The sequence below is a fragment of the Drosophila ananassae genome, chromosome 2R (genome assembly GCF_017639315.1).
Source record: "Drosophila ananassae strain 14024-0371.13 chromosome 2R, ASM1763931v2, whole genome shotgun sequence".
NCBI classification, from domain to species: domain Eukaryota; kingdom Metazoa; phylum Arthropoda; class Insecta; order Diptera; family Drosophilidae; genus Drosophila; species Drosophila ananassae.
This window is the reverse complement of record NC_057928.1, coordinates 22514082-22541671: the sequence shown is the minus strand read 5'-3', so window position 1 is coordinate 22541671 and position 27590 is coordinate 22514082. Positions and strand designations below refer to the sequence as shown.

Sequence of the window (27590 nt, the reverse complement as noted above, 5' to 3'; positions counted from 1 at the left end):
AAGAAAAGTCAAATGGGAAAAAAGATTTATTAAAGGAAACTGATAGTTATCATAGTTCTCCATTTTCTTGAATTAAATGATCACTTTAAAGTTAAGATCTGGATAAAAAAGCTAGTAATAAATAACGATTTTTTTAGAGTTGTTGACAGACTTCAGAATATAAATCTTTAAACAATCTGTGTGATCTTTTAATGCATATCATATTACTAATGATCTCATAAGATTATCACATTTTCTCATGACAGCATCTAGATTCAAAAATCTCAACTGATGATCAAGAATTTTAATTAAAAATAAACGATTGGCACCTTATTATTGCTGTTAAATAGTAAATTATACGTTAGTTTATGATAAATAGTTAGTTAAATGAATAAATTGTATAAAATTGAAATTTATTTTGGAATATTTAAAATTAATGTTTTTTAATAAAAAAATAAAAAATGCAAGAATTTGTCAGGCAAAAAGGCCAATCAACACCAGTTGTTAGTTGTTAACCAGAAATAAAAATTGGCAACTTCCTTCAGCTGGGCGCCAAGTCATTAGCTGGCCTACCCAGCCCCCCTCCTTGTTGCGCCCACTCGAAGTACCGCTATGACTAGACAGGCCTTCTTTCCTATATATTCGTATATATCTTTTTTTTCTTTATTTTTTGTTTTTTTTTTTGTATGCAACCATTAGCCACCGCATCAACAAACGCGACGCCACACAACCACATGTGCACACTTGATCGGTTCAGACACACATAGATACTAAGAAAGAAAAAAAAAAAGGAGGATCGGTGGGGGAAAGGGGGCGTGACGGGGAAGGGACTTGGTGACGTTTGCTCTGGGGGCCCCTTCACTTTTTTGTTGTTGTTGGTTTTTTCGTGGTCGGATGAAAAAGTTGCCGCAGCAAGTGCAATTCGCCGTTCGCGATTCGCATTCCGCTGGCCGAAAGTATCTTTGGAGTTTTGCATCTTGTGGATGTCTGCCTCGCTTAACTGTAAATTGAGGCATGTGCCCAATCTACCTCTCCCTCTTACTCTCCCTGTCTCTTTTGTTTGTCAAGTTCAATGTGCGTTGACAATTTTCCATTTCCAAATGGGCGATGTTTTTCACTTTGATTGTTTTTTTTTTTATTTTTATTTTTTTTTTTAACGGCTCCTTGTACTTTCACGCATTTGATTTTTTTATTTTTATTGTATTTGTTCAGCTATGCGTGTATTTTAATTTATTTTAAATCGAACAGCAATTTCAATTTGAACAAAAATAAAAGAAAAGCTTTTTTTTGCTCATTCAACCCGGAACTTAAAGTGCAAAGTGCCCAAAATCAGTCACTCGCCCTGCACATCGCAATGTGTGTGGCTGTTATTTTATATCTTTTTTTTTAAGGCAATGTATCTATGCATCTGAGTATGTATCTTTCCATCTCCAAACGCAATGCATAAATCAAAGAAAGAAAGAAAAAAATCTCCGCTTCGTTTTTTATTTATTTATTTTTTACTTTTTTTGTATTTGTTAGTTTTGTGAAAGCGCAAGTCTTTGGGATTTGTGTGTAGCGTAATTTTTACACTTTTACCAAAGAGAAAGAAGACGGAAAGATACGTAGATACTTTTTACATACGTCCCAGCTCAACTCGGCCTGGCCTGGCTCATAAGCATCTTTTCTCTATTACCAACCAACCCGACGTACGTACACGATTCGTCGTTTGCCGTTTGTTTGTCTTTAAGCCGCTTAATTGAAAGTCTCGACTTGACTTATGACTCTGAAGAAAAGCTTAATACAAAAAACAACAAAGACAACAACTAAGGAAGACCTCAAAATGGAAAATGCTTTTCCAGCCAGGCCAACAGAGAAAACGATGAAAAATATGATTTTATTGATATGAGCGGGAAACATTTAACTGCTTAAGCTTTCAAAACTTGAACTGCAATCTGTCAACTGTTTTTATAGTGCAATAAACTCATCTAAGCGAAACTGCTAGTAAAGTGATTTAAGTAATATGCCGATGCCAGTGCCGATGAAGTGCCCAAGCTAATATCCGCAAATGTTTTTATTTGCCATCCAGTGCCTGTGCTCAAAAAAAAAATCACACAACAAATCAAAACAAACTGAATCTACGTCGGACATCAATCGGACTTCTGAATAAGGTAAGACAGAATTTAATTTAATAACTATTGCCTAGTTTAGTTTTTTATTTATTCAAAAATATCTGGATTTTCGCTTTTGGTTTTTTTTGCATATCCATTTGTTAACTCGTTTGCGATGTCTATTAACGGCATTCAACGCTCTGGGCCGGGCCGTGAGCTCATCTTGGCGTATCTCAAAGATACATTCTGAACCCAAAAACTTGTCAGTGATTCATTGTTCACGGCTCTGTTTTTTATTTATTTACAGTTGTGATATTTTTTCTCACTTTGCATATCTTGGCATGCAATTCCGTTGTTGGGAGGCCAAAGACACGTTCAAATATTTAATCAGTTAACAGCCCGCGCTCTTTTTGGCTTAGTTTTCCCAACTTTCCTCCCCCGAGCCACCATTTATTGTTTATTGTTGTTTTGTGTTAACTTTCCAAGTCGCTGCCCATCTTTTTCCCCCACTTGTCAGCCTCAATGTCAAGGTTGCTGTTGTGGTGGCTGATGGCGGGCTTTCTGCTGTTTTGTAAATAAAAGTAAAACAAAATTTTAAAATGCCTGAGTAGCCGGCTTATTGCCGATTGTCTGGCCGCTAATTGAAGCTCAGCACTTCTCAAGTGGAACGAACGCCCCACCAAATTTATTTATATATACATACATACATCTTATTTTTTTTGTGAATTTTGTAATTGCTTCATTTTTCGGACAAGCTATGAAAAATACTTTACAAAAATAAATTAAGTGTGGCGAGCAATTAGTTGAGTCTTAAGCTGGCTATTTACAAAACGTGGGCAGATTAATGGCAGCCAATGAAGAGATTGCCGTGATGAACGTGAGTCGGAGTTGGTCGGCACTTTTTACAGGTAGCTTGTAGCCAAAGCTGGTGGGTTGTCACACGGCAGATTTCCGATAAAACATAGGCGGGAAACTACTTCACACTTAACACATTGTATAAAATAAGGCGATGCTGGAACTAGGCTAGGTTTATGGCCGTTTTAGCCCTGAAGAAGCTTTAATTTTGTACCAAAATTTAATATAAATATTAATGCCAGCACCTCTTCTTTTTCAAGGTTATGATTAAGTATCGATAATTGTGTCAACGGCCATCAGAAAACGCATCTATCAACATGTGTTGCCACCGCCAGACAAACATATTATTAACTTTATAAAAAGACCACCAAATTGCCGGTCAATTAATAAGCCATTAGGGCAGAGATTTAGTTCTAGCCCAGAGCAAAGAATTCTAGCGTTTAGCTGTACCGTTTGCTATTCTTTTCGATTCTCTTCTAAGAAACTGTGCCCCCGGAGCATTGGGATGCGGAACCGTTAAGCATTTCACCTGGAGCTGGTCCCAACGAGGAAAGGCAGCAGAAATGAGAAGAAACTATCATAAATTTGACTTTTTAATGTTAATAAAACATTTTTTACGGGCCTTTTATGTGTGAAAATTACGCAGAAGGGCGTTAAAATAAACGAGACCACGAGCTGTGGAACAGTTAGCCAGGTGTCAGGTGTAAGCCAAGTTAATATAATACGTAATTACGGGAGCTTCATCCGCACATACCAGCCATTCTTTCTCCAGCTCTCTTTTAGGGTCTTCTGCCAGTACACTTTTCAAAATATATCTCATTAAAAAGTAAATAAAATTCAAGAGTACTTTAACATAAAATATGAATACATTTAGTTATTACTTTCCTTAAAAAACCTTTAGACTATGAAGCTTGGATTGATTTTTCTTTAAGTGTAGTTAGTACCTGCGGATCATGACTTGGAAAAATGTGTGACTTTGGAGTGAGATGACATCGTGTAAATAGCCGGCGGAGAAAGAGAAACTAAACCGAAACTACCGAACAACAAGTGTAGAACAATAAAACGCAAGTCGCTAGAAAACTGGCCAAGTAGCTGGAACGTGGGTCACTGAACCCCGCCGGCTTCAAATGCCTCAAATATATTTTACACCAAGGCATTAACAAAAGTCTTGATGGAGCGATAGACTCGTAGTCGTGAATGGTTTTTATTTAGCTTGGCTGGAAGATAATAAACTTGCTAATATGGGTAATTTTAGTGTTTTATATCTGGGCTTTTAATTTTTTTTTCGTATTATGTCACATGTTAATAGGATATGTGGGTGCGAACCAGTTCTTGAAATGAGTCAGGGTCTCTGGGATTGGGTTTTCTACCGACCGATCATACCGGAGCATTCCCCAACAAATTGCACTTTAATTGGCAACACTTCTTGACATTAGCGGCGAGAATGTCCGGTTGGTAAACCGCTTCCAATAACTGTAACCAACTTGACAAACCTCGAGCCATCACTGCCCGCTCCCATTCGCCAAGTGCCTGACCCACTCTGGCGGTGGCGCGGTGGTGTAGCATCCACACGAGATCGTTGCTCTGCAGCAGGCCTCGTACAATGCGGTGTCATCAGAATCAGAATCAGTCGATAGTTAATCGTCCAGTGTTCTCATTACACTGTCCGGTACTGGTCAGCGGCACTGGCCGGCACTAGCTGGCAATTTCCGCACCTACTTAGCCGCCTCGCGTGTCTAACCGTAAATCCCTATTGACCCGTATTTCTCAACCGTAATGCTTGACCACACAGGGCTGAGACTGTTACCTGATGAATGCAACAATTGTTTCCTCTTCGGCACTTGGCCTTTTCATTAGCTTCAGTTTCAATTTGCTCTTTTTCTATTTTTCTATTTCGCTATCGCTATTTGGCCATTTGCGCACCAAACTCCGCTGTTGTCGGCTTCCAGCCGTTTCTGCCTTGGTCTGGGCCAAGAAAAAACTTGTTTATGGCTCCTACAAGAATGTGGAAAGCAAAAAAACTAAACGAAACGAAACGAACGAAAAAAGAAATAAATAAAACTGGGTTAAAATTGTTAGACAACCTGAAGTTGCAGTTGCCGTTTCTGAAATATTGCAAAGGGGTCCCCTATCGAGTCTGGTCTTTCAGCAAATGGCCTCGCCGAGCTCCAAACTCAAAACTCAAAACTGAAAATTAAAGTGTGTTCGAACTGCAGCCACACATCGAGTGCTAAATAGAATGGAATGAAATTTATTTCTGCGATACATGGGAAGAGTTCGATGTGGGCTTTAATTTAAGTTGCCGTAAGCTTACCACATAGTTAAAAGCATTTAATATATTATAATTAATTGTTTATTTCCTTTTAATTGAGCTGAAGCTATTTGGTGGGTCTCTTTCGAAATTATAATATTTTTGACTCTTAGGAACTGTGGGCTTCATAGGGCACCCAGCGAAGGCTATATCTTTTCCAATAATCGTCGGATTTTTAAGCGGAATACCTTAAATGATTTGTAGATCAATTCCCCATCCATCTGCATCAAAATTTGGAAACAAATTATTTCTTAGATTTTTCATCAAATTTTCTGGAGGGTCCCCTTCGAAAATCAAGAAAAGAGCATGGAGCCACTATATGGCCCCCAGCGAACGCTATATCTTTGTTAATTCTTATCCGATCCTTAAGCGGAATACCTTAATCGATTTGTAGATCGATTCTCCGTCAATCTCCATCAAAATCCGAGAACGAAATATTTTTGGATTTTTCATCAAATTTTCTGGAGGGTCTCCGTCAAAAATCAAGAAAAGTGCATGGAGCCACTATATGGCCCCCAGCAAAGGTTATATCTTAGCCAAAAATTGTCCAATTCCTATGCAGAATACCTTAAACAGTTTGTGGGTTCATTCTCCATCTGCATCACAATCTTGGAACCGATTTTTTTAAAGATTTTTTTCTATATTTCCTGGAGGATTCCCTTGGCAAATTGGATAAAATGCATGGAACATATGTCAATTGCCTGCTCCCGATTCTCTATCCATTAATCAAAATTTGGCAATTGTATTGCCACAACGCATAAGTTTTTAACTTTAAACAATATACAAGCCTTCTTTGTTACATTTTCTTTTCTTGTTTTTATTACAAATCAACTATATTTTTTCAAGAAATGACGGAAACCGAATCCCTGTTACTTGGCTGTTGGTTTGGGGGATTATTTTCATTGACTTCTGTTTTGGTTTCGGAGCCACTGCACTTGCGCAAAGCCCGCGACACCGAAACCCTACAAAAGTTAACCGAAACTCGTCTTGGGTATGGTCAGTAATGAAATAAAGCCGAACCAAACTGAACTGAATCACAAACTACTTAGTATGCCCGGGCTGAGTTCGACACTTACTCGGCTTTAAAAGAGGTGCAACGCAACGTTCGGTTTCAATTTGGTTGCCTGTTTGTTGTTTCTGCTGCTGGCTTATTAATTACCTCACCGCACAATTGCGTGGCACATACAAAACACCCACCCCGAGGGGGCGAAGGGGGGCGGCGAGGAGCTGACGCTTTTGTAGAACCCGCAAATGGCGCTGGACAGTGGCGGGTAATGACTTTTGCGGGCCGTAAATGGAAGCCCAATGGATGAAGCCAATATCCCCGAACCAGTTTGAAGTTTAAATTCACGTTTTTCTCTATATTTGCTTTATATTTTAATTAAATTGTATTTTGATTGGTGGCTTGTTTTCCATAAACAAATGAAGAGCTCGAGAAAACTGAGAGTGACTTGGTGGATTTATTTCCATTTTTTTCGCAAACTCGTTTTTGCATATTTCTCAGCTGTTTGCTGTTGGTTACTTTCAAATGTCAAACGAAGTTGAAGGTGGTCCACAATGATATTTGATTTTTTTTTCATATTCCGCGCGTATATTATATGATTTATATTGAGTCATGTTGGAAATTAACAAGGTACCTTGAGAAAACGAGAAAAGAAAACAAAAGACTTAGGCAACAAACTTGTTTTTTCTATTTTTATAAAAATAAGTGTTTGAAGGAAAAAGAAGTAAAAAAAGGAAAAAATGAATATGAAAAATAAAATAAATTGAAGAAATAATCTTAAAAATATTTAAAATTATATAAATTGATAATGGAAGCCATAAGGTATGTGTGGACAGAGAAAACCCGATGTCCCAGACGAAATGCATATTAAAAACACATTAAAATTATTATCTCTTCCATTTATCATACCTTCACTTACAATTCAATTAAATTCAATGCACGATGCGCACAAAATCCGCAGATGGCAAACAATTCCAAAAACGATTCCGAAAAGTCATAAGCAAAATCGTGTCCGTCTCGGGTGAAACTTAATGAAGCCTGAGAAAGTTGCACTCGGCTCAGGTGACAATCATTAAAATAAGCCAAACAAATAGCCAACTAACTAAAACACAATATCCACAAACCAACTAAACTAAATAACAAATAAAAAAATGCGATAATTACTGGCAAATTTGTACGACAAGCGCAATGCCAGGCATGCAACAATGCACTTTGAAGAGTGGCTGACAGACCTATGGCCCGGGGCTAACTAATTGCATTTTCATTTATTTTTCGGCCAAGTCTGAAGCGTCTAAAGAACATCTCAAGTCTCGTCAGCCATGGCAATAAATTCAAAATAGACTTCTGGTTTTGGCTCGCTTCGGTTGCTGCAGCTTCTCGGGTTCTGCGATGACCCAGTTTAATGCAAGTGGAACGCAATGACCGACAACTTGGCCACAGTTATTGACCATAAATAGTCGGCTAGCTGCAAGAAAATTGAAATACGAAGGTATACACATACGAGTAGAACCGCTTTGGTTCGAAAGATCTTGAACATCAAGTATAGATTTAAAATTAGCGTATAATAAATTTTACTATTCATTATTATCTCGCTTTCCCAGCTACTTCACTCAATGAGCCACCAACTCCATGTCTTTCTCAATGAAGTTTGTACTTTTATTTCGCTTTGAAAACCTACTCAAGTCAAGTTTCATTCTGAGTGGAAGAGCTCTGAGTTGGCCAAAGAGAAAAACTTGTTTTTTGGGATGCTGGCCTGGCCTGCCTTAGCATGGCTTGGCAGAACTTTCTTCTCATTGATTCTAGCGGGCTGCATATAAATAAATAAATTAAAGAGACTTTCTTTCTGACAGGGTGTGCGTGAGTCTGCGGCTTTGGTGTCATCATCTATTCAGCCTTAAGTTTTCAGTTTTCTGCTCTTCTAAGCTAACGCCTCACTTCGACTTCGACTTCGACTCCGACTGACCCAAATACCTGGAAGCTCTTTCTTCGGGGTCAGATCCGATCGGAGATCGGGGATCCAAAGTCTCGGCCAGGTTTTTGTGCACCTTGTGTCATTATTGTTGTTATTGGGTTTCGGGTCTGTCGGCTGTTGGTCCAACAAGCGGACAGATTATAAACATCAACTCATTTACAAGTATTTCCAGTCCTCTCGCTCCGCATTTTCGATTATACGCATCTTTATCGGCATCTTCATTAGTTTGACCCAATTTCCCGTGCCGAGAGTTCTTTTTACTTTCTATTTTCCCTCTTAACTCTTGAGAATGTTTCGTGTTGTGGGCTGAACGTTTTTATGGATCTCTCTTGTTAGGCCTTTGATTTGGGGAAGTCGATTTACTTTCGTTTGAGGAAATCGCTTTCGGTTTGGGTGATTATGACTTATAAAGGTGTAATCACTTCCGCTTCAAGAAATTATTTGAAATGGGCTTATAAATAGAAAGTTTTAAACATAGTTAAAGTAGCCGAGCTAGAGGCCTTACGATACGAAATTAACCTGTGTTAACCTCCCTAATGTGGTCAGCTCTTTTTGATTACCAGTTACCCCTTTTTGAGAAGATTCCTCACATGCGGTTTAACCTTTAATAAACCCATTAAACTTTAGCTTGGCTTGGGTTTTATGGGTCGTGTTAATGCCCAAACGAGATTGCCAATTTCTGAAGCTCGTAAAATTTATTTGTGAACAAGAAACAAAAATTATAAATCTCCTGCGCGATATTAATCCCAAAAGTTGAGACTTCTGATAGATTTATGGGCAGAAGAAATGGGATTTTTTTTCTCTATTTCGAGCGAAAAGAAAGCTGATCCGATCCGTCAATTAACATAAAATTTTGATAAAGACAGAACCCGGCACACTTTGCCGTCATCGAAGTAGAATGCTAAAATGATATTTTTTGATATTTTGACAAATGGGTTCACGATCTTTTTTCGAATCTGGGTTAAGTGTTGATAAAGGGCTTTCGATCGCAAACCCGGCCAAGAATATGCAAAGAAATTTCGGCTGATAAAATAATTTGATGGACAGTTTTAGAGAATCATTAAGTTTTTAATGTTTCTCATATATAAATGGGTTTAAATATTAGGATCGGATCGTTCTGACGAGCGGGCTGGCCTATAAGAACCGTTAAAAGGGCAAAGCTTCCCATCAGTTTGCGTTTGCTAAGCGTTTCGTTCGGTTCGATTCGCGAAATGAAATTCAATCCGCCAACTCTTGTGTTCCTCTTGGCGCTGCTGGTGAGCGGCTGGTGCGATGCCAGTCGGGCTGGCTATAATTATAGGCCTCCTAGCCCACCTTCCCGCGGTTATTTCTACCCGAAGCCAGCGCAGCCAGCCCGATTGCCACCTCTGCCAGTCAATGGCACTTCCATATCGACCACAATATCAACGGACTCCTCCGGCCCACCGCCCGGAGTGCAATCGGATTTCATTGATGATCTGATTGAGGGCCATAAGCAGCAAATCTTATCGAGTGTGCTGGGCGTGGCCGGCAGCGAGACTCCTTCGGACCAGGCCAGCAGCCCCCTCGCCCCGCCCCTCGAGGGCGGCGGTGCCAAGGCGTTCCGCGTTAATCGCTGTGCCAGCTGCAGTGAGTAAAGAAAAGTGTTGTGGAAATTCGCATCCAAGGGGGGGAATGAAACGTAAACGATCTTCGGCTAATCTCCGGCTAATATTGCGAATTTGAATCGGTTATTGGATAGTACTTTCAGTCGAAACTTGTTGCCTGAATCGTGCTGCCATTTCAGTCAATAACTTCATTTCTTTACTACTTTGAGCCATAAAATATAACGAGTTGAATTATGGGCACTAAATAGCCCTAAAAATTAAAAAAATCATAAAGATATAATCAAGATATTTACAGTTTATTGAAAATTAGTTTAGTGAGTGAGAAATATAATCAGTTTCATTCCCCGATAAACACTCCAGTATCCCCGAATCACTCCCTAACCAAATCCATAACAAAATTACAGCCTGCGGTGTACCGAATGTGAATCGCATTGTGGGCGGCACCCAGGTGCGGACCAATAAATATCCCTGGATTGCCCAGATCATTCGCGGTACCTTCCTGTTCTGCGGCGGAACTTTGATCAACGATCGCTATGTCCTGACCGCCGCCCACTGCGTCCACGGAATGGACATGCGGGGTGTGTCCGTCCGTCTCCTGCAGCTGGACAGAAGCTCCACCCACCTGGGAGTGACCCGGAAGGTGGCCTTCGCCCATGCCCACGTGGGCTACGATCCCGTCAGCCTCGTCCACGACATAGCCCTCCTGCGACTGGATCAGCCGATTCCACTGGTGGACACCATGCGTCCGGCCTGTTTGCCCAGCAATTGGCTGCAGAACTTTGATTTCCAGAAGGCCATCGTGGCGGGCTGGGGTCTTAGCCAGGAGGGCGGCTCCACGTCCAGTGTCCTGCAGGAGACGGTGGTGCCCATCATCACCAATGCCCAGTGCCGGGCCACCTCCTACAAGACCATGATTGTGGACACCATGTTGTGTGCGGGTTATGTTCAAACGGGAGGTCGCGATGCCTGTCAGGTGGGTTGAAGAATCTTCTTGAGATTGCTAGCGGGTTAAAAAATATGATGGAATTGTTTTGGAAATTTTCAGGGTGACAGTGGTGGCCCTCTGATTGTCAAAGATCGCATCTACCGGTTGGCAGGAGTCGTGTCCTTTGGCTACGGATGCGCCAAGCCAGATGCTCCTGGTGTCTATACTCGTGTTTCTCGGTACTTGGATTGGATTGCCGTCAACACGAGGGACTCTTGCTATTGTGTTAACTGAGAAAGTCCCTACAAATTAATCTTTATTTATTTATTTTTGTCTCAATAAAGTTTTTCCTCTATAATTTTAAACACTTTACTAACTCCAACATTCCACTTCCCTGACTCAAATTATTTTTTCTGGCTAATCGTAAGTGGAACGAGATTGACCCACGCAACTCCTTCAGTCAACATCTGGTTTTACTTTCTTAATGCAAAGAAATACGACGAAAATACAAATTGCACAAATATTTTTAGAGGAAACAGGTTATGGAAACCCTAGCAGAGTGGCCTTTCACTTTTTACCCCCTAAGAGTCTTTTGCGCAAAAAAAAAAAGAAGAAAAATCAATAAAAAATCGAAGACAGACATGGAGTTGAACTTTTATTTTATTTTTGTTTTTGGAGCGCCAAATTGAAGCCAAGGACATTGCCTGACACATTGTTATCACTTGTCCAGCCTCCAGACTCCAGAGGCTCCGGCCAAGTTGACAAAACTTTTATCTTTATCCCTTTTGGCCGGGCCGGGCCGGGCAGGGACAAGCCAAGTTGTTGTTCCCGACAGTTGCTTAATGGATTTTCAAGTTATTTCTGGTATTTTGTTGTAGTTGCCGCTGCATGTCGCAGAAATACAGCAAAACAAAGATATCTCGGCGGAAAGAAACTCGTTTGTGGCTAGGGGCCAAAGAAAATGCCGCATAATTGCCGCCGCCACGACTTCGGCCAAAAAGGCTGAGGGGGAGGCGGTCTGGCGACAAGGGAGCGGTTCCCCCTAGCTCCAAGGGGGATTGGGGTTCGGAAGGGGGATAGACTTGCCACCGAATCGACAATGTTGTCAATGCTGGCTGCACTGGCATTTGATTTTATTTTTAACTAGACTATAATTGATGCCCGGCATTGCAAGGGTTATCGAGAGGAATATATAGAGGGAGAAGCTATAGAGGCCGGGCAGGGGGGAATTAGTGACGAGAAGTCACGGGAGTTCGGGGAAATGCTAAATTAGTGCTAATTAATAACGCTCTAATGAGAAAGAGTTTGCCAGTAATTTATAAGTAGAAGCCACAAGGACTTGGTCTCTATTACTTTTAGAAGGGAATACATTCTTTTTCTTACCTTGGAAGTATTACTTTTAATATTTATACTCAATTATTATAAAATGTTATATTTTATTTAGTTTTTTTGCTTAAACTAGTCTGGCTTTATACATTTTCTTGAGAGTCATCAACATGAGTAATCCATTTAAAAAATGTTGGATGTCTTGTTTGGAAGGATCTTTTGAAAGCGAATGCTTGTCACTTAGATTTCCTTCAATTTCCGAATCTTATCCGATTATCTTTGATCGGGATGCCGCAGTCGCAGTTTCCTTATGAAGGACATGGTGGACAGGAGTTCCTTTCGCGTGTTGGCACATTCCACAGAATATTCCACCGATTGGTCCCAGTACTTTTTCGCAACTCGCCAGCTGACGGGCACTATGCTGCCAAATATATTCGTCAGAGGCTGGAGGAAACCCTGTTCGGCCTCGACGGGATGCCGGCGGAGGTTGATGACATCGCCCCACGGGGTGGACTTCTCGAAGAGGCGGCAGAGGGCGCGGTAGGGTCGCCACCTGGGCACCAGGACTTCCGCTGCAGTTCGTTGGCTACCCTGCTGCAGTCTGACCCTGGCCAGGATCATTCGCGATCGACTGGTCTGACAGCAGAGCTCCTGGTGGAGCACCACTTCGTCCTCGATCAAGTGAAGCATATGCAGGTGAAGGTCATCCAGAAGGCATTTGACTTTTAGGTCCTCTTCATTCCGTACTCCTTCGAGGTCCTTTGAGGATTCATTATGGCATCCTGCAGACTCTTCCATCGTTGGTATTTCTTTTTTGAATTGGGATTTTCTCAGCAAACGAATTTCCAAGTTCAAGAAAAGATTGTTTCGCAGAGAGTTTGATTTGAAAAAACATTTTGACTTAAATAGCTGAGCAAGGAATATTTTTTTTCAAAGACAGTCTTTTATATAAGTGAACAATGGATTATCTTTTTTATTTCCATGTTAATTGAGATTATATAATCTAATTAGTCTTCATAATAGTAATTACTCTCCCAGAAAGATGAACTAGTTCACACTGGTGTCGCTTAAAACAAACTTGTTTGCCTTTGAATTTTTTTAAATTTAGTTTTTTTTTGATTTTGATAAATATATCTGATCTGGAAAATGGCAAGGGGGGTTGTAGGTAGCACCAAACCTCACGCTTCGGTGGCTAATTTAACATAATTCTCACATAAATCGCCAGCGACTTGGGTAGAGAAATTTTCACGCCTCGCTGAGCGAATTTGGCTCGCATCGTAAAGAGGCTCCTTCTTGGCTGATTTTCTTGGACTTTTTTCATTAACTTGTTTTTATTGTTTTAGGCTTATGCTCAAAAAACAATAGCTAGTGTCCAAAATTGTACAAGACACGAGTTTTTTCCCGCTTCATCTCGGCACTTTGCCGGCATAAACCGCAAAACATTTTAATAAATTGCTAGTTATTAGTTTCTTGCGGAGCAGCAGGAAAAAGTGCAATTAAAATGCATTCGAGAGGGGGGCGAGTGGCCAGAAGGGGGGACAAAGGAAGTTCCGCAGCGAAAAAAAAATTAGCATAAGCATTGACTTTTTTTTTACCGCAGAGAGGAGGTTGGGGGCAAAAAATATAAAAAAATGTTGCGCTAGTTTCCCATAATTTGCCCCAGCGAAGATAATGAGCAAGAAAGAGTAGTCAGGGGTGGAGGAAAGGGGGCTCCAGATGGAGCTGGAGTGGTGGTAACTGCGGTCAGTCGCATAGCAAATGGTGTGAAACAAAGCTGGGGGGGAAAAAGTTATGAAATCTTTAATAAAATATATATTTATTAAGTGTCATAAGTATTAGAAAATATCTATTGTTTTTATAGAAATTATAGATTATATTCTATAAAGAGTATAGACTATTTTTCATAAACTCTAACACATTTATTCTTAGTGCAGCTGCTTCTGTGAGAAAAACGGGGCCGAGGTGGGGATTTTATTTCCTTTATTGTTCATCCGCGCACTTGCTTTTTGTTGTTATTTTAATAGCCACCGCTTGCAATTTGCATAAATGTTTTTAATTAAATGCATTTAAAGCATATTTCTCAAAACACACCAAGGAAATTTGTTAATGAAATCGAATGAGGGGGAAATGGGAAGTGCCTTAAGTTAAGATTATTATGCCTAATATGGGAACTCGACAGGGAAAGCAGCAGCGATATTAAAATAAAATGATTATTCGTGGGGGAAGTAGATAAGGAATTTAAATAACGCAAAAATTAGTAAGAAAATGTATGGCTTTCACAGGGAAATTAATCACTATTACGAGATGCCAATAAAAATTAAATTGAAGCACCTCATTGAAGCGAAACCTCAAGACGAAACAATTGCCAAACTTTGTGATTGCATAACGCCAATGGAAATTAAGCTTAATCAACTCACTTATCACTCGGTCGTCACTCCAAACCAACCATAAAATCAAGACAAAGACGGGGGCGATTAACTTGTTTCACGAACTTTCAAAATGCAAGCAGTCCCCCCAAAAGAAAACCGAAAGATCCCACACCAAAAACTTGCGAAAAAAAAAAAACAACTCCGATTCAGTCTCAGTTATTTCCTTCCTGTGCACGACCACATAAAAAAAGGTAACCACAAACTTCAGCTACCACAAATGTGCAAAAAAAAAAATTGGCACAAAAAGAAGAAACAGCTAAAAAAAAACGAAACACATACAAAAAAATTTATGTCAACTTTCTTTTTATCAAACAAAAAGAAGGAATCAAGCAACGTGTTGCAAAACGGCGGAGCAACGAAATTCCAAACAATTTTCAAAGCCACCGCAAAAATCTTGCACCACCACACAGACTCCCACACAAAGTCACCCAGTCAGGTGGGTTTTCAAAAAAAAAAAAAACTAAAAATCTGAACAGATGATTTAGCTACGGGTTTTATTTTTTTTCTCTCTCCACAGGTTGCAAGTCGAGTTGCCAAGAAAGTTGCCAAATCATGTTGCAGCTCCTTTGCCTTCCTTCCGTTGCATTTCCCCCCTTTTTTGCCACCTTGCGGTTACATTTTTTGGGGGAGAGTAATCGAAAAATATTCGATGAAGCTCTGCCTTGGCGGACAGGTGACCAATAAACACGACACTGGTCGGTTCGGTTCTTAAACTTGTTTCAATTTACTGTATTTTTACCGCTACTGTCATACTTTCTTCCTATATACCCTTTCGAATCAGGAATCTTAAAGAATTAAGAGCCATTCTTAATTAAAATATTATATTTATTAAAATCTGATAGATAATACTTAAATAATACCAATTTAAGATACATTTTTTTTACTTTAAAGGATGACTTATTCTACTCCCAGAGAGGGCATTCCACTTCCATATATTCTAGACTCTTCTTGTAAAATCCTTGTCTTTTTTGTTGTAACTTTTAGAGCCATGGTCCTTACCTTTTTTTATTTCGCTATAACTGTTGTTTTATCCGCGTACCCCGTAATTACCAACGACGGGAGCAGGAACGAGAACTGGACCGCGATGGCGGGCCAAATCAAGTTTCTGGCTCAGCCTGCACATCACAAATTTGAAATCAGTTTCATTATATAAATTGTTACCTTTAGACGATGTGGCAGACAGTTTGGGCTGGAGACTGTAGCCCTCAATGAGCCAGTTTCTTCATTTTTTTCTTGTTATTGTGTGCTGTGAAATATTTCTCCTCCTTTGGCTGAAAATTGCTTACAATTTGTGCTGTATAATGTCAAAGTTGGCTCGATTTTCGGCGTGGAGTGAATCTGATTAGGGAAACAATTTCTTTTTTTTTTGGCCAAAAGTAGCTCAAAGCAACGCATTTGACTTCAATTAGACAGCGAGCACTTACCAATTGCCCAGCTCCCTTAGCTGGGCCCTTCTCCAGAGTGTGTGCTGAGTTTTTCTTCATCTACTGGTCAAGCAGCTTCCTCCTCGAAAATGGCAAACTGTGTCAGTCAGCGCGACTTTGACTGGCATTCGCCTGCCACGGCATACCATCCTCTATTCCCATCTCGCCATTTCATCCGCGCCCCATTTCGCCTTTTTGTTTGTCAGCTACACTAGGAGAAACAGGGATGAGTTTTAAGATATTTATTTAAAGGAATATTGAAGTTTAAAATAAATAACAGAGAGGCTAAGTTAGGGGTAGTACCTTTGATTAAGATGGACATCTTGAGATCCAAGCCCTACTTCTTCATCTCACAATTCTATCAACTCTTTAGACACCAGAACTTAGCTCAAGAGGCTTAGAAACTATTTATTTTTAAATAAATTTAAACTTTTTTCATAATACAATTATTTCAAGTGATTGTCCGCCATTGGAGCCTGCCTGCCTGCCAGTCAGAGTTACCAGTGTCCATCCGGATCCCATTGCCCCAGCCCAGATTGTTCATTTTTGTTTGCTTCCCGTGGCCCCGTGGGCCTCCCTAACTGTTTGTGCTTTCCCAAGTGTTGACTGACAGGTGCCGCCGGAGAATTTTTGGCGCTACAAAGTGCATAAATAAAAATTTTTCCAACTCTGTTGACAGTAGAACATGGCAGCCAAGGAAAAACTGTTGGAGGCAAAAGCAAAAAAAAAATGGTTCCTGTGCATCTATCCCAACAGCCATTAGTTAGATGACTGAACCAAAGGAAGCGGGAAGAGTTATGGCGAAAAACTGGGATGGCGCTTTAAAAGTCAGACATCACAGATTTTTTTTTAAATCTAAGGTTTCACTCTCCAAAGTTAAAGGTTTAACTTTTCTTAAAGTGTTTAAAATTTTGTTTTTTTCAAAACTTAAAGATTGGGAAATGGAAAAATGAGATTTAAATGATACTCCTGTTGCAGGTATTAATTAAATTAAGTAATCATCATCAGATCCTTACTATTTTTGAAAAAAAGGTTTGCCTAATTTTACATTGTATACATACATACATATTTTACATCATTTACTTTGTGGTATGAAACTTGGCTTACACCAACAATCTCAACAACAAATTGATATTTAAGCTCTAGCCAAGATCACAACCTAGCCACTTTCTGTTTTAGCCAGTATTTGAGCCAACGATCTTAGTTGGTCTAAAATAATAAAATTTAATATGAAAAAAATAAAAAAGTTATAGGTTTTAACTTCACAATTTCCATAGTCTTTAATTTTAAATAATTTTGTAGCTTAAACTTAGTGACTACTGAATATAAAACACCTTCTAATTCAATTTAAATCTCCATTTTCATTTTAGATTTAACAAAATGGCTTCAACAACAAAAGCTAACGGCACAACAGCAAAGACAGCAACCATAGCCGACGACTATATAACCGTTGTGGAAGTCGACGATCCCACATCCTCTTCCAAGGACAGCGATCGCCTGAAGAAGCTAGTCAAGCGGCAGAGCTCCGTAGCGGAGGACTCTTCCTTCATCACAGTCCTTACAATAAACGAAATGGAGCTGCTGCAGCAGCGCCGACAGGAGGAGCAGTCGCAGGGCAATCCCCCAACGGCGATACCGATCCAGATGAATGAGGATCAGGTGGAAGATGTCACAGTATTTCGGTTGCCGGGCGAGCGCCTTGGCTTCGGGCTGAAGTTCCAGGGCGGCACCCGCAGCACAGAGCTCGTCCAGAAACTGTACATCCAGTCCTGTGCCGCCGACAGTCCCGCCTCCAAAGTGACCACCAGTTGGGGCAGCCTTCGCGAGGGCGACGAGATCGTCAGCATCGATGGGCGGGATGTGAGGGAGATGACCCGCATCGATTGTGTGCGAGGACTGAAGGACAATGTGGCCATACAGCTGGTGGTGCGCAATGGCCATGGTCAGAAGCCACCCAGCGAGGAGGACCCCCAGCAGTTGCAGCAGCTGGAGCAGCTCTCGATCACCCTGAACGCCCAGCCGCCACCACCGCCTCCAGTGCCGCCCAGGAAACTGGTCAGGCGACAAAACTCCAAGGAGAACCAGGCCCAGCTGGTCGTTGAGAAGCCTCTGACTCCGCCGCCAGATGCGGAGTACTACATCAACCTCCTCACGGAATCCATCAAGGCGGGCTCCGAGTCAGACGACACCGCCAGCACCATATCCACAGTCATTGATAAGTTCTCCATGGGCTCAAACTACTCCTCGGACAGCAGTCTCAATGGCCATGAACTGGCCAAGGTCCTGCAACCGTTCACCCTGTTGGAGCAGGAGTTCCTTCCCCTGGAGCAGCCTCTGGGCCATCCCAAACTGCTCATTCCTGGGAACAATTACGAGAACGTTGAGTTCAAGACCGAGAAGGTGAACGTCTACGAGAATGTCGAGCTCAAAAGTCCGGAAACAACTCCCACGCCGAAGCCTCGAATTCAACTGGCCACTGTGGAGGCTAAGAAACGATCCATCATACCCATGCCGCGGAAAATACCCACTCCCAGTAAGCTACCCATCGAGGTGGCTCCGCCACGAGTTCCCCCCGTGGAGGATCCTGTAACGCCGACGAACGAAAAGGTGGTTGCTCCTAAACTAGACTCGCCGAAGACACCCACGAATGGAATCAAAGAACCGCCCGGAAGTGCCACGAAAATCCCAAAAGCAAACTTTTCAAGGGCCAAGACAGAGGGCGAGATCAAGCTGCACTTGCAACCAGTGAAGCAGCTCTCGCCGCAGGTCAAATCCCGCATTCCTGTAGTCACAACTACAGTCCAAGTCCAAAAACCAGTCCCCAAGTCATCCTCACCTGCCACTAATGGCACCTCACCTGGCTCCAATATACCACGGCTGCTGCAGAAGCAGAAATCCGAGACGGATCTCAAGCTGAATCTTTACCGCAGCAAGTCCAAGGAGTCCAGTCCCAGACCTCCTCTGCAAAGAGCCAACTCTGCCGAGGCTCCAGAAAGGACCTTCATCCCCGTCCTGCTCAACGGCAGTGGCTCCAAGAACTCAAACTCCCTGGAGAGCCTGAGCTCGAACTGCAGTAACAGTAGCAGCAGCAGCGGCAGATCCCCCAAGGGACCCAAGCCCAAGCCACCAGAGCGGGTGCAGTCTCTGCAAAAGACCCAGATCCCCAAGTTGCAGACTCTGCCAACGACGCCACCACAACAGCTGCCCAAGCTCACCATGCAGACGTTCAAGCAGAGTCCTTCGACTCCCAGGAGTACGCCCGTGGGAACTCCATCTCCCACAAGTAACCGGGAGATTCGCTTCAAGATTCAAACGTACGAAAGCAAGGAGCAGGACGAGGACAAGCTGCCGAGCCTATTCGACCTGGTGCACAGTCAGGATAAGGAGAAGGAAAAGGACTCCCTCAAGATGCACAACAATATCACGGCTCTTCTGGCTGCCGCCGCCGCCGAGGCTGCTGATCTGTCCCGGGAATCCCCACCACCGCTGGTGGTTGGCAAGTGCATGAAGATCGTGGACGACAACCAGAACACCACCTGCTACTCCAGTTCCAGTAGCGGGGAGGAGGATGAGGACGATCTGGATGCGGCCAATCGGGAGTACATATGCGAGGATGGCGAGAAGCTGGGCCCTCCAGAGCTGATCAATGGGCCGGGGCCCTCGGAAGCCTACTTCAATATGTTCTGGCACTCCAATATGCTGCCCACCATCGGCGAGGTGGAGGAGGAGTTCTCCTCCCTGGAGCCTCAGTCCCTGACTAACGGGTGAGTAAAATGGGCCAACTTTTGCTTTCAGTTTAGATCTAATCAGGCTGACTCGAAGTTCAGGAATTTGCGAACAAAAACGATTATAATGCGTGCGTAAATGAATGGGTCATTTTCGCAAAAAATAGCTAGCAAATAGTTAAACAAATAAGGCTTAAAGTCATATCGTACTACCAAAAAGGTAAACCTGTTGTTGAAAAGGTGGGGGTACCTTTCTGCAATATCATAAAGCAACTATTGTTGCACACCCATTGACAGCTCAGAGTGCGAATCGAGGGGTGAAAGGGTAAGGAGGAAACCCCACCAAATAAAAACCAAAAAGAAGCAAATAAAAAACAATGGCTGATAAGACAAAATGCCGGTGTGTTTACCAACACACCGATACTGATAGTGGCAACAGCCCGATAAGGGAATGGCAATACGAAAATTAGAAGTGCCGGGGGGAAATCAGTATGATTTTGGTATCGCTGGGCGAAGGTTCGGGAATCGATCGAACCTGTCGCCGTTGACATTCCGCTTAGCAGGTGTGATGGCAACAAGTCAATTAGCATATATCGCCGGTGGGCCGATAAGAAATCGTAATTATAATTATGGTATTTGTGTGTTCTTTTCTTTTGCTTTTATCCAGAAACCTTGTCAAATCAGAGGAGCCGAAAAAGGTGGCCAAAATGGAAGCTAGCGCTGGTGGACTGACCCAGCTGACTGACGATAAGATTTCTGACCATGACGTAAACGAATCGCGAGTGGAGAAACACAACGAAACCACAACGAACCAGAGCCAGGAGAACAGTTCCAGCAGCACCATGAGGAGCCAGAGGACGACGACCACCACGCGGGTGACCACCACCAAGACCAGTTCCTCCTCCAGCTCGTCTTCGAGCAGCACATCCACATTCATCCCGGACGTGGCCTTCAAGCTGCAGCCCTACGAGGAGCGGGAGGATGGCGCGGCGGAGCCCACCGCCACCACCACGACCACCGTCCACGAAGAACGACGTGTACAGAGCGAGGAGCAGACCCTCAGCGAACTGAGGACACGGGATGCTGTGACCGGGGAGGAGCAGCTGGTGACCAGCGCCAACTCCAAGTCCAGCAGCGCCCGCTTCAAGAAGATCAGCAGCAACGACAACCTACTCGACCTAGGCGACGAGCAGGAGACGCAGGAGCAGCCGTTGACCGCCACGATCACCCAGGAGTCGAGCCTGAAGGAGCGACTGGACAGTCCTCGGGATAACCAGAGTATCGAGCGCGGTACCCTGACCCTATCCGAGCGGGGAAAGCAGCTGAGTGCCAGCCAGGGGCTCACCACATACACGGAGTGCGAGACGAACGAGAAGGAGTCCTATTTGGAGGCCCTGCAGGTCCTCAACGGGTCTGAGTCCCCGGACGATGCCCCGCCCACCTTGGAGCGAGAGCTGAGCGAAACACTCACTGTGGTGAAGGATGGCGAGAAGCAAGTAACCCGGAAACTGGAGCAGAGCAAGGACGTTGCCGGAAAGAAGGGCGCCAAGCTCCTTAAGAAAACCGACGAGGAGCGACGTCTCGAGCAGGAAGCCCAAAAGCTGATCGAGAGCTACCAAAAGGTCAAGAAGGAGGCCGAAAAGCTGTACAAGCTGGAGCTGGCCGACGACGAGAAGGGCTTTGATCTGAGTGCCTTCGAACAGGAGGAGAAACAGGTTCCAGAGGAGGTTAAGGATACAACCCAAGGGGAGGCTCAGCTACTGGAGGAAGTGAAGGAACCCATTATTCAGCTTCCAAATGAAACTTCAGACGAGATTCAAGAACAAATTAAGGAGGAGGTTAAAGTTTTGCATCAGGAAGCCAAGGAAGAAGTCGAAGTCACCCAGAAAAAAGTTGAAAATGGTGTTGAGCTCCTTCATCAGGAAGTCAAGGAAGATCGCAAGGTCTCGCATCAGGAACTTAAAGAGCAGCTTAAGGTCCTGCAAAGCGAAACAGTCTCACATCAGCAATCCATTCTGAAAGAGGCTGTCCAGGAGGTTCAGACTCAAGTGAAAGTCATCAAGGAGGAGGTCCAGGTCCTAGAGACCACCAGTCACAAAACCGAAACTCAAGAATCCACCAACGAAATCAAAGTCTCCAAACAAGAAGTTACTGCCTCCCAGAAGGATAAAGATGCGCCAACCCAGATCACTACCAAAGTGGAGGCCATCTCCCCAGCTCTAGAAGAGGATCTGGGCTATGTCCTGCACAAGCACATCATACCGTCCAAGGAGAATGTGAAGAAGGCTCCCACACCTTTGCCAAAGCCTAAGCCCAAGCCCCCGGTGCCCACGAACAAGCCAAAACTTTCAGTTGGGGTGACCAAACCGAAGACAGCCCCGCCACCAGTCCCCACCAAAAGAACCGAGGTGGCAGGATCCGGCGGCAAGCCCACTCCCAGCCAGAGACGCAGCAGTCTGGAGAGCTCCCAGCCACAGCCGCAGCCGCCCAAGCCGTTGGAGCGCATAATTGTAGGCGTGGAGCAGCAGCGGGAGGTGGAGGAGAAGTCTGGCAAAAGTGCGCAGCCAATCATTAACTTGGCCAGCGTGGACTTGCCAAATGTGGCAGCCAGCCAAACCACCGTGGAAACGAGTGCCGTGGTTGAGCTGCCACCGGATGAGCTGCTGCAGTTCGAGAGCCACCATCTGCCGGATGACGGCGAGTTGAGGGGGCCAAAGGAATCGCATAAGGAGTCAAACGGCCTGCTCAGCGGTTCGTCCTCCTCCTCGGTTACCACGCCGATAACCACGCCGACTCTGGTGTCTGCCACATCATCGATGGACTCGGTGCAAAGTGTCATCGAGGTCGTCAACGGCAGCCATCAGACGACCGATGACGATGATGACAATGATGAGAATGCGGTTGCAGCCACGGATGATGAAGTGCTTTTGCAGGCCGAAGGACCAAAGGAGGCCATCCCCATCGAGGAGGTGACAATGTTGTCGCCCAACAGAGAAAATGAATCAGGTGAGTGGGAATCAAGTTTTCATTTGCTTTGAATTTCAAAACCAGAGGGGATATTAAGTCTTCAGAGAAATTTTATTAAAAAGCTGTTTATTCTTTCTAATTTTAATGTAATAGAAACTTTCAACTAATAATAGTTTAGAGATCACATTTTTTCACTAAATACCCAGAGAAGTAAAGGATATATTTTAATTTTTTAATACAAGCTTCAAATTGTATTATCCTTGCAGTTTCCAAACTGTCTTCTCTCCCCGAAAGTTAAACCTATTAGAGTTTGAAAATTTTGTTATGAACATGATGTGGCAACCGCCTGGGATTTAGGGCCCTTCGTCCCACAAACTTGTTTACTTGCTAAATTTTTCGTCAGACACCCAGAGACTCCCTGTGAGTTTTTCACCAAAAATCCCCGACGACTCAACGCACGCAATTATCGGACACCAAATGAGTTTTACAGCCATGGCCAGCAACTTGTCACATTGACCGCAATTTTAGCTTCCTCTAGTTGCCCCGCGGCCACGCCCCCGCACTGCCAGCACCACCAGCCACCGCCCTGTAAGCCATTGCGTATGCAAAACGGCCACTAATGGACTTTATGGCCAGAGTTTTGTTTGGTCGGTTTTCGGCTTTTTATTCTTGGTTTTGTATTTTTCAGTTTCGGTGCTTTCGGCTTTAATGGCACCCTACCATGTGTGGGAATAATGTTTTGGTTTTGGCCATTGTTTTTATTGACCGGATTATGCTCTGTAAATTAAGTTTATCTTTCAATTTGTTGGCTGATGGGGTTTAAGAAGATTAGGGCTAATTAGGACTAAAGAACGTAGGAGGAGGATGTATCAAGAGCAGAAGAGTGAAAGATCTTTCTAATTGGTTTGCTATCTGGAGAGTTTCAGGAAGAATAAATACATTTTTACTATTCTTTTCTTCAGAAACTTAATTGCTATAAATAATTGAGAGCTAATTAAAAAAAGAATCGTAAAACTACTCAGCCAAACAATAAACAATTTTCCATTTAAATAATAAACAAAATGGTGGCCATTATGGCGAAATGAATCTCTGAAAGTTCAAATAACGAATATTGTGTTTCACCTTTGGCCATTTCGCTTCGCCATAATTGTTTGGCTTAAATATTTCATGTGGATTGGATTTGGACCCCGTTGCCAGGGCCAAAAAGAAAATTTGCATTTCATTTACGTTTGGGGAAAATTCGTACGGGCAACCGTAGACAGGGCGAGAAAGATTATTCCTGCAGATGGGTAGAATGTTTTAATTAAACAAAAAACTGGTAAATATTGGCACCAGTTCCAGTACAAATTTTTCCTGTCGATAGTCTCCCTGGGATTCGAGCACGCGCCAAAATATTTACATACCAAAATGCGTTTTTGGGGAGGTGTTCGGATGTGCTGTGTGGGTTGGATTTCTGTCCGGGGTGTGAAATAATAATGAAATTTGCCTGGGAAAGCCCCGTCACATTTGCATATGCCACAAGACAGTGGAGGCCAGCCTTTGATGGGAATATATCAAATAATGAATATTTATAGGAAACAAACTTTAGATAGATTCTGTTAAAAGTTTAAGGAGTAAACTAATTTTTGTAATATTATATATCACCTAACTAGTCCCATGGTAGGCCAATCATGTTTTTTCTATGCGGGAGGCCGTCTGTTCATTCAATTCCTGGCACAACTCCATTGCTTTTAGTATTATTTTCACTTGCCGCCTGATAAAACTTACAAAATAAGTTATTTTTTCTCATGGATATTATCGGTGTTTCGGATTTCTCCCCTCTCGCATATAACAATATTTTTAGTTTTTTATCACTGCACTGGTCTCTATCATTATTTTATGTAGCCGCCGTACAAATTTGCAATTAAAACTCCACAGAAATGTGGACTTTTATTTCTCGTCACTGTTTTTTGTATAATGTGTGCCTTTAATAATATTTCTGGAATTTCATTTGGGGTTATAAAAGGGAATTAATATTTTTTCCCCTTTATTGTTTCGTAATTATCGTTCGGGTGTGGAATATTTGTTGGGACCGTGGCTCGTTAATACCCAGACAACAAACTGCATTGATAACACGACCGGTGGAGTGGTTGATGGGGTCTGTGGGGCCTTTATCTGTTAGCAGTTTGTCTGCCTTTATGATGACCATATGGCCAAAAGCTAGTTCTTATCGGAATTGTAAATAAGTCAGACACCGAAATATACAAAATCGATACTCGAATGCGAGTTCCCAATCGAAGGCTTGAATGGAAATGGGAGTCAGAGCCAGGTATTGAGTGACTGACTGACTGACATGCATTTCAGTTGCCGTTTTCTGGCATAATTGCTTTTGGGTGCCCCGACCTCTTTTGGCCTTTTAATTGTTTTGGGCTAATGGAAATTCATGCAAATTACCAGTAGCTGCTGTGTAGGATAGTTAAAGAAATTTTAAGGGGCTTTCAAAAAAAATAATATAAATATTTCATAAAAAAGTAAAGCATGACTTCTGAATTGGATATTACTCTTATAGAACAATCTTTTAAATATCATATATGGTTTGTATATGTTTCTTTTAGTGTATTCTCAGTACAAACTAATTGTCTCAAGCCTTTGACCTGTACTTCCTGCTGTTTTCGATTGACAAGTTGGTCTTTTTATTTGAATAGTAACATTTTCGACATTAACAGGTCGACTGTCCAGGAACTCCTGCAACACTTTCCCATCCACACTCCCCCTCGTCTTGGCTGTGGGTCACGAATGTTGCACAAAATTTATTGCTTTTGTGAATTTCAAATTAATTTGAAATTAATTTTCAATTTCGATTTTCGCTGCAGCTCGGTTCGATTGAATTGGTTGTTGCTTTGTTGCTATTATTGCTGTTGCCGGTCAGTTGTGTTCGTAATTACATGCTGTTCCGATTGTTGTTGTCATTGGCGCCTCGGGGTCCTTTGATTAGATTTTGCAGCTAATTTTATTATTTTGCGGCTTTGCGGCTTTTACATTGTTTCTGTTTTTCCCTTAAAATGGTTAAAAGTATTTCCTTGCAGTTGGTTAAACTTTAAACTTCATATGATAAAAGTTCGTTTTTCATTTTTCCTGTGCCACTCCGATTCCCTGTATATATGTTTATTTTTGCCGGAATATATTATCCACATATTGGCCAGCATTGCCACGAATATATGAAAAGTAAGTGGCGAAATTTCGATGCAGGAACTCAGCATGAAAAGGCTTTCAGGTCACTTCTCAATCAATCTACTTATTCATTCGGTCCCTCACTCATCTTCCCTGTATTTCAGTTCCTTTTTTTGCATCTCCGAATAGTCAGTCGTCAGCTGCCAAATTAAAGGGCATTTAAAGCCATACCTTTTGATATTTTCTGGCCAAGATAGCAAATAATTATAATAGTTCAGTTATAAGATACTCATCTGTGCTTCAGATTATTTACAAAAGAAAGTGGCTTTTGGGTAGATGGAATCTATTTCCTTTGATATTTGGACCAAAGATTCCATCACGTTAGTACCACTCCACTGCTCCCATCTGCCGATCTCAGTTCTCAGGCATTATCATTTAGCGCAGCTAAACTCATTAACGGATCCGCAGAAGACTACGACCAGAAGACTTTCGGGGCTAACCCCATTTCACAGGAGCCGGGCCCAATCAGTTGACAGGTGAGAGGAGGGAGTGTGACGGTGAGCCCGTTGGTGGTTTAAAGAAGGTGTCAACTCCGCAGCTCCGCGACTCTGCACTTTCAAATCCAATTAAGAGTGTGAACTTGCCCGGAGTCTTGGAAATTAACAGTCAGATAGCCGGGCACAAACAAAGTGACATTGTCACATTAAATGCGAAATGTGCAACAGTAGCTGCGGACTCTGGAGATAAGGGGCGAAAGAAGTCATTGGAAGTGGATGTGGAAATGTGCAGCTCAAGCCGAAAAAAAACACAGAACCCCAGCAGGACCAGGAGCCAGAGTCAGAGCCAAGCCCAGCTGCACTTTTGTGTCAGAAAGTTGCAGGCAGAAAAGTACACAAATACAGGACGCCCAACAGAAACCCCCAGCTCTCTACTGCTGCACTCAAAAAAAGTACATCTAATAAGAGCCCTGCATTATCCTTCATGTGTGTTTTTGACTCCCAGAAAGAGTATTTAATTTTCTTGAAGTGCCTTTGGCGATTCTGTAGCCTGGACTGGCTGCAATTATCACATTTCCAAATGGTCACGGACCACGAAATCTTAAGTTCAGATATGAGGCGACCCCCGACTTCTCCGCTTCAACTGCATATGACTTCATAAGGCTGGAGCCCAGCAAAGCTGGAAGGGGTTCTCCCAGTCCTCCATCCGTGTGTGTCATAATTCTCGCCAGCTTGACATTTATGATGTGTTCGCGCTCATGTGATTTTTTCCAGCCGACTCAGTACTCAGCCGATTTTGCCAGCCGATAAAACAATGGCCATAGAGCCATAATGTCTCCGCAAACTCTAGAATTGGTCATGCTACGAAACGCAAACAATTACCTTTCTGAACCAAGGGTTCCGACTAAATTTAAATCGGCCTACAGGAAGACTTTAATTAATTTAAATAATGAACTATGCCTCTGGGTCATCGGCTTAATAATCAATTAATGATTTATCTTAAGCCTACCACAAAAGGCATATTATTCCCTTGGTCATATCTGAGCCATAAAATAAGGAAAATAAAAACTTTTAAGGAACCCATTCAAGAGTACTTTACAATAGAGTGATTTACGACCAGCATTCGCTGAGGGGCGAAAATAAAGGAAAACGCTATTCAATTTCACAGTGGAGGGCTAAAAGGATTTTAGAGCCATTGCCCCATCATTCTAATTATACGATCAGTGCGAAACTTTAAGTGCAATTTCCGAGGCGAAGACATTTCTATTGAAACCGAAACCCTTTCGAGACCAGCTAATAAAGCTAGCAAACTATAATCATAAAACACGAAACTCAATTACCGCATTTGCTG

At 42.6% G+C, this 27590-nt stretch overlaps 3 protein-coding genes across 6 annotated transcripts in view; 2 read left to right on the top strand and 1 right to left on the bottom strand.

Annotated features, from left to right (window-relative positions):
* The window catches only part of LOC6507824 (serine-rich adhesin for platelets), a 105246-nt gene that overhangs the window by 460 nt on the left and 77196 nt on the right, over positions 1–27590 (top strand). For 3 of the 4 annotated variants that reach the window (XM_014909997.3, XM_032454098.2, XM_032454097.2), the window contains exons 2-4: positions 1933–2129; positions 17271–19664; positions 20293–22631. In XM_014909997.3, coding sequence (XP_014765483.1) covers positions 17281–19664; positions 20293–22631 — 4723 coding nt within the window. In that variant the 5' untranslated portion in view covers positions 1933–2129; positions 17271–17280. Of the gene's footprint in view, positions 1–1932; positions 2130–17270; positions 19665–20102; positions 20189–20292; positions 22632–27590 lie in introns of those variants that run through there. The other variant, XM_014909998.3, reaches the window with a different exon arrangement.
* On the top strand, positions 9310–12036 carry LOC6507822 (trypsin-1). Its single transcript, XM_001956380.3, has 3 exons — positions 9310–9818; positions 10201–10769; positions 10842–12036. The coding sequence occupies exons 1-3, from the start codon at positions 9422–9424 to the stop codon at positions 11013–11015; spliced, it is 1140 nt and encodes a 379-aa protein (XP_001956416.1). The 5' UTR covers positions 9310–9421; the 3' UTR covers positions 11016–12036.
* LOC6507236 lies at positions 12163–12954 on the bottom strand. The gene has a single exon (XM_001956381.4). The coding sequence runs from the start codon at positions 12843–12845 to the stop codon at positions 12321–12323; it is 525 nt and encodes a 174-aa protein (XP_001956417.1). The 5' UTR covers positions 12846–12954; the 3' UTR covers positions 12163–12320.